At 43.3% G+C, this 12,500-nt stretch overlaps 1 protein-coding gene across 1 annotated transcript in view; it reads left to right on the top strand.

Moving 5' to 3' along the window:
* parp4 (poly (ADP-ribose) polymerase family, member 4) overlaps positions 1-12,500 on the top strand; it is a gene marked incomplete at its 5' end in the record, with an annotated part of 28,008 nt that overhangs the window by 145 nt on the left and 15,363 nt on the right. Inside the window, 16 exons of the mRNA XM_079227567.1 lie at positions 124-322; positions 1,242-1,326; positions 1,674-1,752; positions 1,835-1,939; positions 2,786-2,941; positions 3,777-3,914; positions 4,701-4,871; positions 5,921-6,072; positions 7,354-7,485; positions 8,023-8,121; positions 8,236-8,419; positions 8,671-8,809; positions 9,572-9,720; positions 9,826-9,957; positions 10,472-10,558; positions 11,372-11,536. Coding sequence (XP_079083693.1) covers positions 124-322; positions 1,242-1,326; positions 1,674-1,752; positions 1,835-1,939; positions 2,786-2,941; positions 3,777-3,914; positions 4,701-4,871; positions 5,921-6,072; positions 7,354-7,485; positions 8,023-8,121; positions 8,236-8,419; positions 8,671-8,809; positions 9,572-9,720; positions 9,826-9,957; positions 10,472-10,558; positions 11,372-11,536 — 2,172 coding nt within the window. The remainder of the gene's footprint in view (positions 1-123; positions 323-1,241; positions 1,327-1,673; positions 1,753-1,834; positions 1,940-2,785; positions 2,942-3,776; positions 3,915-4,700; positions 4,872-5,920; positions 6,073-7,353; positions 7,486-8,022; positions 8,122-8,235; positions 8,420-8,670; positions 8,810-9,571; positions 9,721-9,825; positions 9,958-10,471; positions 10,559-11,371; positions 11,537-12,500) is intronic.

Genomic DNA, 12,500 nt, shown 5'->3' with positions numbered 1-12,500 from the left:
CTCTATATTATTTAAAGTAAAATCCAGATGCATCCTCCAGGACGATGCGTGCAGCTGCAGCGTCTGCCTCACCCCAGTGGTCACAAGGCTCAGCAACATGACCCCCGGTGTTTTTACCCACAGTGCACTCTGATCGTGACCAGCGACGTGTCCGAGCTGAGCGCCAACCGGCTGCGCGGCATCCAGAGGCACCAGACGCCGGTGGTCGGGCCGGACTACGTGTACAGCTGTCTGGAGAGAGGCCTTCTTCTTCCTGTGGAGGACTACAGGCTGGAGGCTTCCTCCTCTCCTCCTCTTCCTCCCTCCTCGCTCACTCGTCAAGGTATCATCCTTATCGGCGGCAATCGTCTCCTAACCGCAGGAGATATTGAGGAATACTGAGCAAATTTATTACAAATTACAAATCTTCTAAACATGCTTTAAGAACTTAACATAATATTAATAATAAATAATAATAACTTTAGCCTTAAGATCTCCCACATGGAGCACGTGACCGGCAATATCTAGGAGATGCTTTACATCACAGTTGGAGATTAATAAAGATAAAAATGCTGATTTGGTGGATTCTTTCTATGAAATAAGATGTTTTGCATATTTATGTATAGCGTGTCGTACCTGCAGCAGCAACATGGAACAGTCTCCATTATGAGCATATAGAATGATGATAGTAAATGACCATTATTCAACTGTTTATGCATCAAAGGAAAATACGTTGTTTTAAAATGTCGTACCTTAATTGGATAATTTATAAAGTGTTAGTAAATGATAAAAAAATGATTTAGATTGAAATGCATATAATGATTTAGATGCACTAATGGTTAGGGACTATGTTAACATGTGCTTTATCCACGTGTTTTAATACTGCAATCCATGATTCATTCAGGTAGTAACTAGTCGTTAGTTAATACTTAACTAACGACTAGTTACTAGTTAAGTATTAACCAGTTCCAGCACTCAGTGCCTCAGGAAGTCATGAGTTTATTGCTGTCATGTGACCTCAGCAGGTCTGACTGCATGGGTCATGTGACCTCAGCAGGTCTGACTGCATGGGTCATGTGACCTCAGCAGGTCTGACTGCATGGCCTCCTGCAGGTCTGCAGCAGTGTTGCGTAACGAGCACGTTGTGAACGCGTCGGGTTTAATAAATGCATTCCAGCGCTGATGCTTGAATGTATTGCAGAACACGTGGCGTGAGGTGTGGCTTTTAAAAAAAATATGTGAATGTTTTTTTTGTCTTGTAGTGTTCCAAGTAGCAGCTGCCGACCCCGTGGACTCTGTCGGGCCGAGTCAGAGGGCAAAGGGCGGAGCGGTCCGGGAAGAGTCCAGGTGTGTTGGTCTGTAGATAACGATGAGGGGGGCGGGGCCAAACAGTGGAATTTGATCCGTTGCACAGGTGATGTTGTTTTTTAACTTTTTTCAAAGTGACGATAAAGGGGCGGGGCCTTGTTCAAGCCTGATTGGACGGATCATCGCGCTGCAGAGACACACTTGCAGCCTGGTGCCCATAAAGAATCATTTTCATCTCAATGTTGTGCATTTGGAAGCTGAAGCGGCCTTTGATCATGTGTCTTTTGTTGTAGAAACACACTGAGAAAACACATGAACACTTCATATAGAATTGCATGGGCCGTTGCATTTTTTTTTTTCTTCGCCAATTTTGTTCTCTTTTACAGAATTTCCTCTGGACTGAATCCCGAACTTCCGACGTATCCGGAGAATTTCCAAGTGGCGAAGTATTCGGTCTTTCAAAAGGTAGCGCCGAGGCTCACTTTGAGCTCTTTCCACGACTGAAGAAACACTATTAATGTTATTAATAATGTGCATTTCTCTCTAGATGAGCAGCAACACCTGGTATGTGCTGGAGCTGCAGAGCTGCAGAGGAGAGGCGGGGAGGCGGTACCGTGTGGCCAAGTACTGGAAGGACATCAGAAGCACCACGGTGGGAAGTCTCCTGTGCTTCTGCTCGTCCGCTCGCACACGACTAGACGTTTGATGAAATATTAATCGTTGTTGAGAGCTGGATAAAGTTGTTTCAGTCCCCGCTGCGTAGATCTGCCGTATTAATATTTATTAGTGTTAACGTCTCGCCTGCTCTTCCTCTTCGTTTATCTGTGTTTGTTGTCATAATTTACAGTTTTTTCTTGTTACATTTTTTATTTTTCTTGATGCTTCTGCCTTTCTGTTATTTAGTCTCATTTTGCTTCAAAAACTCACAAAACTAAAGGCAAGGCAAGTTTATTTGTAGAGCGATTCAAAGTGCTTCACATAAAACATTAAAAGCATCAAAACATAATGCAGAAGAAAACAAGATTTAAAAACAATTTAGAAGATTAATTTTAAAACATAAAAAACACGTCAAAAGGCAAAAAATAGAATAAAAGTTGACGTGCAGTTGCACTTTTATTATTATAAAAGACCTTTTGTTGATCTACCTGAGTAAACCGGTTTATCATGTTCTCTAATTTATGTCTTTAAAAAAGTCTCTTGTATTACGTCGTCAAAGTAAAATGAGGTTAAAAGGTATTTGTACAGCAAAATTGAGAGAACACAAGTATTCAGAATGTCGTCCTCATACATTTGTCATGGTTGCTGTGTCGACGGTGTATTAAAAAATAAATAATGTAAGTCGCTTTGGATAAAAGCGTCAGCTAAATGAAATGTAAGCTGAGCAGCATGTAGACCTCCATGTGAAGTTTTAGTTTGAGCCCCGTCAGAGTAACAGCCAATCAAATCACTCGCCTCCAGGTTCAAGTAGAAGAATAACCTTTATATCTCGTGCTCACAGGCGGCGGCGGCGACCACGCAGGTGATTCTGTCCACCTCAGAAGAAGCTCTGCAGGAGTACAAGGCCCAGAGGGAGAGCCTGCGGGCCATGGGTCTGACGCCGAGGACCGGCTCCGCTCCGCAGACCCAGCACCTAGGCTCCGCCCCCTTCCAGCAGGTGAGACACATTCACTGCACATCACTTAGACAGCGTCACACGTTTTACTGGCAAACAAAACGCTGCAGGTAAATATGAGGAGGATACTATATTATACTGTAAGTGCAGGCATTAGTTAGCGTTGTAGTTTTTAGCAGAAATGCATGATTTTTTTATCATCTTATTGCACGTTAAAGTGGCAGTATCAAAAAAACGATAATACAAAATTTGGTATTAGACGTTTATTTATATTTATCTACAATTGTATTCATATATTCCACTGCTTTTGTGAGCCTAAGACCTTTGGTAAAACAATTTCAAGCACCTAAACATTTCTACCACATGAGTAAAGTTATGTTTTCACAAGAGATATGAAGAATTTCAAAATTCGAGCTTCAATTTTTCAGCTTTAGGGTCATTTTATATCTTTACACTTTTGCCTTAGGACAATGGTGCCTCGTTATATAGAGAGCTGAGATTGTTCTGCAATTTTTGCTGTAAAACATGGGTATGTATCTCATATGCAAGTGCCTTTAAAAGTGAATTTAAGAAATTATGTAAAATTGAGAAAATGATCTGAGACCCCAGAGGGTTGAATCGTATCAGCAAGTGTTGGATATCATTAAATATATAATTACATTTTTTTTTGCTAGCGAGTGGTTGAAATGTCGTCTCGCCGTCCTCATGTCAAACACTCGTGTCTGTTTCTGCATGATCGACTCTAAACAGGTGTTCCCTGACTAGCATCTTGTTCCTCAGGATTCTAAACCAGACTCTGTGTTCTTGAGACGTCTGAAGCCTTGAAGGAGTCGAGGTTTTGTGTTAACTGTCTTCTTGTGCCTCGTTTGCCCGGCAGCTGCTGCTGGAGGAGAAGCTGCACGCGGGCAGCCTGTCGCAGGAAGTGGCCGTGTTCGTGGAGCTGCTGTGGACCGAGGCCCTGGGTCGCCTCGGCAACGTCCTCCGAGTCCCGATCGACCAGCTCAGCCTCAACGACGTACGTTCCTGTCCCGCGGGGGAACAGCGCCTCGGCCCGCTGGCGGCTTGACTGAGGGGGGCACGCTCAGGAGAGACGTCTAATGTGTGTGTGTGTGTATGTGTGTGTGTGTGTGTGTGTGTGTGTGTGTGTGTGTGTGCGTGTGTGTGTGTGTGTGTGTATGTATGTGTGTGTATGTGTGTATGTGTGTCTGTGTGTCTCTGTGTGTCTGTGTGTATGTGTGTGTGTATGTGTGTGTGTGTCTGTGTGTCTGTGTGTGTATGTGTGTCTGTGTGTGTGTGTATGTATGTGTGTGTGTGTTTGTGTGTGTGTATGTATGTGTGTGTGTGTGTGTGTGTGTGTGTGTATGTGTGTCTGTGTGTGTGTGTGTGTGTGTGTGTGTCTGTGTGTGTGTGTGTGTGTGTCTGTGTGTGTGTGTGTGTGTGTGTATGTGTGTGTGTGTGTGTGTGTGTGTGTGTCTGTGTGTGTGTGTTTGTCTGTGTGTGTATGTATGTGTGTGTGTGTGTGTGTGTGTCTGTGTGTGTATGTGTGTCTGTGTGTGTATGTGTGTGTGCGTGTGTGTGCATATGCGTGTGTGTGTGTGCGTGTGTGTGCATATGCATGTGTGTATCCGTGTGTGTGCGTATGCATGTGTGTGTGCGCGTGTGCGTGTGTGTATGTGCATATGTGTGTGTGTGTGTGTGTGTATGTGTGTGTGTGTGTGTGTGTATGTGTGTGTGTGTGTGTGTGTGTGTGTGTGTGTGTATGTATGTGTGTGTGTATGTGTGTGTGTGTGTGTGTGTGTAGGTCAGCAGGGTGGAGGGTCTGCTGCTTGAGGCTCAGAGGAAGCTGAAGGAAGAGACCCTCTCCTCGGTCTCCTCTCTCCTCGGTGAGGTTTACACGCTGCTGCCGCACATCGAGCCGCTCCGGGACGCTCCCACTGCCAAGCTGCTCTCTCAGAAGCTGGACCTCTGTCAGGTAACACACACGTGCAGCAGCATGCACACACACACGTGCAGCAGCATGCACACACACACGTGCAGCAGCATGCACACACACACGTGCAGCAACATGCACACACACACGTGCAGCAACATGCACACACACACGTACAGCAACATGCACACACACACGTGCAGCAACATGCACACACACACGTGTAGCAGCATGCACACACACACGTGCAGCAACATGCACACACACACGTACAGCAACATGCACACACACACGTACAGCAACATGCACACACACACGTGCAGCAACATGCACACACACACGTGTAGCAACATGCACACACACACGTGCAGCAACATGCACACACACACGTGCAGCAACATGCACACACACACGTGCAGCAACATGCACACACTATATTATTTTTTTTTGTATATTAACTACAAAAACATGCACCGAGACAAGTAGGATATCGTATATACACAATTAGCATGTCGTAGATTCAAGATTTTAGATATTTTTATTGTCATATGCACAGATAACAGACAGTTACTCCGTACAATGAAAAGCTTATTTTGCTCCTTACACACAGAATTACAATAAACTTAAGGTAAAAAATGTTTTTTAATTAGAATTAAGAATACAAAAACATTGCTATAAATGCTAATAGTATAAGAAAATATATAAAATAAGGCACAACAATATGACAACAGTATTGCACAATCATTTTCACTGAGTGTATACAGTGTGGTGTTTCTGATAAATACTTGATTGAAAACTAAGATTAAAAGCAGAAACACCGTATTGTTGTGGTAATTGTCATGTTTTCTTTTCATTGCATGCTTGAACATGTTTTATTCTCGGCCTTCTAAAGCCATTTTAGTTCTTCAACATATTTGTTCAACATAGAGTCTATGCACGCAAACATTTTAAAACTTAAAATATGCATTTGTTTAAAAGCTCTGTTATTATCAAATAATGTGACCTAATTTGTCTTATTTGGCTCTAGTGTTTAGCACACGTAGACATTTTCTCAAAATATCCCGGCTAACGCGACCGTCTCTCCCCGTCAGTTGATCAGAGACGTCCTGAGCGTGAGCGAGATGACCCTGAGCAGCTCGGCTCCGTCGTCTCTGGGGAAGTACCGCGCTCTGAGCTGCAGCGTGGAGGCCGTGGCCCCCGATGCCCCCGAGTTCCAGGATGTGACCGCGCTGCTGCAGGACCGGTAGCGTAGCCGCCCGACGTCCTCTTACCAGCCAACCTGTTATTTGAGTTCCCCTTGAAGGCCACTTAGTGTCAGGAATAGACCAGAAGATGTGAATCTTCTGGTGCGTCTCTTTCTCCTGGCTCTTCTAAAAACGTTGCCATTCATTTGTATTGGTAGCCGCCATTCATGAAATTCTTTTTCAGTCAAAAGACAGACAAAATGTGCTCTAATTAAACCATGTGTCGGATTACATTGTCTGACAGATACGTCTGTGACGAGGGTTTAGATTTACTATTTCCTGAACCAGCTAAGTAAAGAAAAAAATAGATGTAAAACATAACAGTTTTTTAGTTATTAAAAATACGTAACTTCACTCTATCAAAGCCAAACTTTGCACAGATACTCTTAACATATAGAGCTATGTTATATATTAAATCAAATATAGGTACTATAAGAAAATACACTTTTAATTATTTTCTTGCAAATATTTATATATTTTTTTCCTTTTCTGTCCTTTATCATAAACCAATATACCAGTAACACATATATGAACCTATTATCTATGTTCCCAAGGGTTTTCTGTACATTATATATTTTTTAATTATTCAAATAGGCCTTGTGGTTGAGGGGATAATCAGGTTTTAGGATGAGTATATTAACCATTCGGATTTTCAGAAAACAGGGCTTGATGCCATAAGGTTAATAAATCCAACTTGGAGCTTTTTTTCATGCCATACTTCCTCTGCTACATTTCTCTCCAATTACAGTACGTGATCCAATAGCAGGGTATAAATGAGTAAATAAACTAGGAAGTTGGACTCAGTAAAGAGCAGATCTGTCAGCAATGACCCCTGCTGTGTGTCAAATGAACTCAGTTTAATTGACTCCAATTAAATGTAGTAAAACAAGAGGCGACGTATGCAGGAAATGGGCCTGAAGTCGCAAACCATCTCCCCAAAAGTGTGCGTCGGGTCCTTGAGCACGCGGCCATAACTGAGCAACCCCAAAATATTATGCAGCACGTGAGATTAGCCGTGAACAGAAACTGCACACACTCACTCACAGACGCACACAAGGACGCACCCCCCCCCCTCGACCCATCATGATCCACCTGGCGGAGATCCTCATGAATAGTGAGTCATTACGGAGGTCAACAGTCAAGTGTGCGTTTGTTCTCCTTTTTTTTTGTGAAGGCCGAAGTGTCCGTCCATAAACGGCTATAAATATTTTTAAATTCATGAATTTGTTTTCAGATGAGTGGCGTCTCAGTTCCCCGTGTTCACTTCCTGTGCTCTGCAGGAGGGTGCAGGTCCGACGGGTTCTGCGGGTCGGCAGAGAGGCGGAGCTTCAGACCTTCAGGAGCGAGGTCGGGAACGTTAAGCCCCTCCTACATTCCTCCAGCCCCAGCAACTTTGTGGGAGTCCTGTCTCGGTGAGACCAATACACACAAATACACACAAATACACTCAATGCTTGTCTGATAAAAAATATTTTTTATATGTCCAATACATCCCATTTTAACTACTCAAGCTCCAGCTTATCTGTCAAAATTAAACTGTTGTTGTTGGATGATTTCTGGTTTTCTTGCACAGAAAACCACAAAAATGTAATTGCTGAGATGAAAATGTCCTTTTTTTTATTTCATAAATCCAGACTGTGAACATAAAGAGAATATTCACGAGAGGAACATAATATAATACATGTATTTTACTTTAATTTAAAATATAAGTTATAGATTTATAATCCTCCTTCACGTTTATATGTATAAATAAAGTTAAAGTACATTAAAATAAAGTTACAGTACATTAAACCAATGTACTGTATAAATGCATATATATATATATATATATATATATTACTTAGTGATTTGTAACACTGACAGGTGCAGTATAATGCAGGTCTACTGTTTATGAATCAATAAACCTGACTTTGACTTTTAGTTTGAAACTCATGATTGTCTCTCCTCAGTGGTCTGCTGCTGCCCCGTGTTGGAGTGGAGCATCATGGGATAGAGAGAACAGACGTGGGTCATCTGGGCAGTGGAATCTACTTCAGCGATGCCGTTAGGTCGGTAAATCTCAAATTGACGAGGTTTATTCATTCGGCGTGTCTCCACTTGCAACACTCTTTTATTGCCTTCAAAATAAAAGCATTGTTTCTTATTCCGTTCTCCGCCCGCAGCACCAGTCTGAAATACTCCACGCCCAGCGAGACGGACGGCTCTCGGCTGCTGTTGGTGTGCGACGTGGCGTTGGGGCGCTGCAGGGCCGTGCGCCAGAGAGACGCCACGCTTACCCAGGCTCCCGAGGGGCACCACAGCGTGCACGGGGTTCGCCGCGCCCACAACGCTCACTCCGAGTTCGAGGTAGGAGAGTGAGATCCTGACTGCGGACAGAAAGAATAATAAAATGGACATATCTCCAAATTAGGACTCCCTAATCTGGTTTGCATTGCTAACATGTAGCATGTTTCTAGAAAGCTCTTTGACTTTATCCACAGATTGTTTGTGAAGACTCTTTTGTGTGAGGCAGCCGGTGTTTGGCCTTTCTGTCACTCTTATTGTGGTAATATTGAACCTTTCTGAGTGCGGTCTGACGTGTTCTCCCTGTGCTCCAGGACGATGAGTACGTGGTGTACAGTGCTGATCAGGTGAAACTGAAGTACGTGGTTCAGTTCAGCGTCAGCGGAGAACAAGTGAAGGAGTTCAGTCCGACCGTCGACACCTCAGCGCAGGCTCCGCCCACTTCTGACCACGGTGAGCACCGGATTACCGAAAACTACGAGACATGCATGGTTCCCTTCAGGGTTCATAGTAGCACGCGTCATTGTTTTGCGAAGATTGTCGTGTTTTCTTTTCAGTTGATGTCATTAAAACATGATTGGAGACAAAAAAATGTCTTCTTCGGGCTCCTAAAGCCATTTTAAAGCACTTTGATGATCTCAATTACTTGTGTTGTCACTAAAATAACAATAATCTGGAGTATTTTACGAGTTTCTGGCATCGAAAGTACCTTCTGTTTAATGATATTTGTTTTATAATTAGCCTTTAAAAACCGTGTTGTATCAAACCGATTACGGTACAGAGGAATATGTGCATTTTAAACTCACAAAACATGTTTCTGCACTGATGACTTTTGTAATTGTCACATTTGGGTGTGAACTATCTTCACAAGATAGTTATTATAATGTAAAACTGAAGTCTTAAAGGATGTGGAAAAAGATAAGATTCACTTTATTGATTCCACAAAGCATTTATTATTTATTCAGAATTCAATTAGCATTAAAATCTTGTGTCTTGTGGTCTGTAATTCTTTCTTTATGTGTTTTACGAGTGACAACATTTATTGTTTGAAATACATATTTTTTTATTTAGTTGTATATTTTTTTAACTTCACCTTTATATGTTTTTCAAGAAATATCCTGAATTGTTGTGATTGCAAACAAACACGCATTTTGTGCGTCTTGGCGTGTGCGTGTGTGTGTGTGCGTGTGTGTGTGTGTGTGTGTGTGTGTGCAGGTCGGGAGTTGATGCAGGAGGATGATGAGGTTGAGAGCTTTAAAAACCCGCTGGCGGACGTGAAGGCCGGCCTGATGGACAGCGCTGGTCAACAGCTCCCCCTGCAGGCCGTACACGTGAAGTGCAAGCTGATGGACCTGCTTTCTCAGGTGACAAAAAGCTTGACGACGGGGTCTTTCATCGCCGGCTGGGTTTACTGGCTCGTATCCAAAATAAAGCACCACCACATGTTGTCCATTCTGTCCTCCTCTTAGGTCATCATCTTCCAAAAGTACAGCAACCTGAGCTCCGTGCCCATCGAGGCAAAGTACGTCTTCCCGTTGGACGATTCTGCCGCAGTTTGTGGATTTGAAGCGTTCATCAATGGGAAACATGTGGTGGGACAGGTAACCCATCCTCACCTTCTTATCAGACACTATACTGTGTTTTTATACTGTCTAACATCTGGTTTCTCATCCTCGTGCTGGGTGCAGGGTTCTTACGGTCATGGAAAACCTGGAAAAGTCATGGAATTTTAAAATGGTTATTTCCAGGCCTGGAAAAGTACTTGAAAGTAAAAAGTCATGTAAATGTGTTATATTCATATGTTCATGATGTTCGTTTACGCTGAGTTAGATATAATTTATATGCTTTTAAAAGAAAGATGCTCAAAATATAAGCAGGCATACATACAGGCATCTATATAAATGTTTATTCTTTTAATCAAACTATGGTCTAAGGTTTACTGTATGCTTTGTATTCTCATTGTTAATTTAAACTTTAAATTTTTACTACATTTTCTCACTTTTTCATGTTTACACCGAGATTTCACAATCTGAAGGCCGTGCTGGTAAAGGATCAAAAGTAACAATGTGGATGAATAAAATAATAATAATAAACATCTCTTGTTGTGGCTCTCAGGTGAAGGAGAAGGAGGCGGCTCGCAGGGAGTACAAGCAGGCGATCGAGAAAGGCCACGGCGCGTACCTCATGGACCAGGACGCCCCCGTAAGTCTGCACGCAAACACACGACTTCCTTCTGCGATCCGATTTCACCTCATTAATGTCATGAAATATCAAAGTGGAAATCTTCAGAGTTTTTTTTTTTTTTCATTCTTAAATTCCCATGTTCTCTCCCGGATAATGTAACGATTAAATAGGCTTACGAAGTTATTTCAACTTTCTTTTTTTGAGAAATGTTTCATCCTCCCGTGAGCCTCTGGAGAAGATTCCAGTCCAATCCACTTTATTTTAATCGATTGGTGCCATTAATTCTACCAACGTTGACCTCAAAATATAAAAAAATGCATCTTGGGAGTCCTAGAACTCTTTGATATCAGGTCACAAGGTACAAGTCAAGAAAAAAACATGATATAAATCCCCCCCAAAAACATGTTAGATATCAGGACTACAATAATATATAATCCAAATGTACAACCTCTAAACACAAGCTTGTACCTTCTACTTAAAAATATTAGTTTTCATAATACTTTTATTCAGGCCGGGAGCACAAAGTGATTTCCATCAACATCAATAATAGAAAGATAGAAAAAGAATAAAAAACAGTAAAAAGAAAAGTCAAGAACAGCAAAATACAACCACAAATAAATTCACATATAAATAATCCAAAACATAGAACGCCTGAAACTATGAAATTGAACTTACACATAAAGGCAGAAACTATTTCTTACTTCTTAACACTTTGTGCAGCTTGTTCGATGGAAAGAACCAGACTCAGGTTCCCAAATTAGCTCCTCCTCCTTTGCGACTCTTTTCTTTCTCCTCTGGTTGTGATGTCACCTTGTTGTGCGCCCCCTGCAGGACGTGTTCACCATCAGCGTGGGCAACCTGCCGCCCGGCGCCACCGTCCTCATCAAGGTGACCTTCGTGTCCGAGCTCATCGTGCGGGACGGCAGCGTCCTCTTCTCGCTGCCCGGCAGCGTGGCGCCGTGGCAGGAGAGCGCCGCGCTCAACCAGACCACGCAGGTGAGGCCCGACAGGAAGTGAACACAAGGTCCGACAGGAAGTGAACACAAGGTCCGACAGGAAGTGAAGACAAGGTCCGACAGGAAGTGAATGCAAGGTCCGACAGGAAGGGAACGCAAGGTCCGACAGGAAGTGAACGCAAGGTCAGACAGGAAGTGAACACAAAGCCTGACAGGAAGTGAACACATGGTCAGACAGAAAGTGAACACATGGTCAGACAGGTAGTGAACACAAGGTCCGACAGGAAGTGAACACAAGGTCCGACAGGAAGTGAACACAAAGCCTGACAGGAAGTGAACACAAGGTCCGACAGGAAGTGAACACAAGGTCAGACAGGAAGTGAACACAAGGTCCGACAGGAAGTGAACACAAAGCCTGACAGGAAGTGAACACAAGGTCCGACAGGAAGTGAACACAAGGTCCGACAGGAAATGAACGTAAGGCCCGACAGGAAGTGAACACAAGGTCAGACAGGAAGTGAACACATGGTCAGACAGAAAGTGAACACATGGTCAGACAGGTAGTGAACACAAGGTCCGACAGGAAGTGAACACAAGGTCCGACAGGAAGTGAACACAAAGCCTGACAGGAAGTGAACACAAGGTCAGACAGGAAGTGAACACAAGGTCCGACAGGAAGTGAACACAAAGCCTGACAGGAAGTGAACACAAGGTCCGACAGGAAGTGAACACAAGGTCCGACAGGAAATGAACGTAAGGCCCGACAGGAAGTGAACACAAGGTCAGACAGGAAGTGATTGTCAGGTCCGACAGGAAGTGAACACAAAGCCCGACAGGAAGTGAACACAAGGTCCGACAGGAAGTGAACACAAGGTCCGAAAGGAAGTGAACACAAGGTCCGACAGGAAGTGAATGTACGGTCCGACAGGAAGTGAACACAAAGCCTGACAGGAAGTGAACACAAGGTCCGACAGGAAGTGAACACAAGGTCCGAAAGGAAGTGA

Source organism: Taurulus bubalis (genome assembly GCF_910589615.1).
Source record: "Taurulus bubalis genome assembly, chromosome: 1".
Classification (NCBI taxonomy): domain Eukaryota; kingdom Metazoa; phylum Chordata; class Actinopteri; order Perciformes; family Cottidae; genus Taurulus; species Taurulus bubalis.
This window is presented reverse-complemented; position numbering and strand designations above follow the sequence as displayed.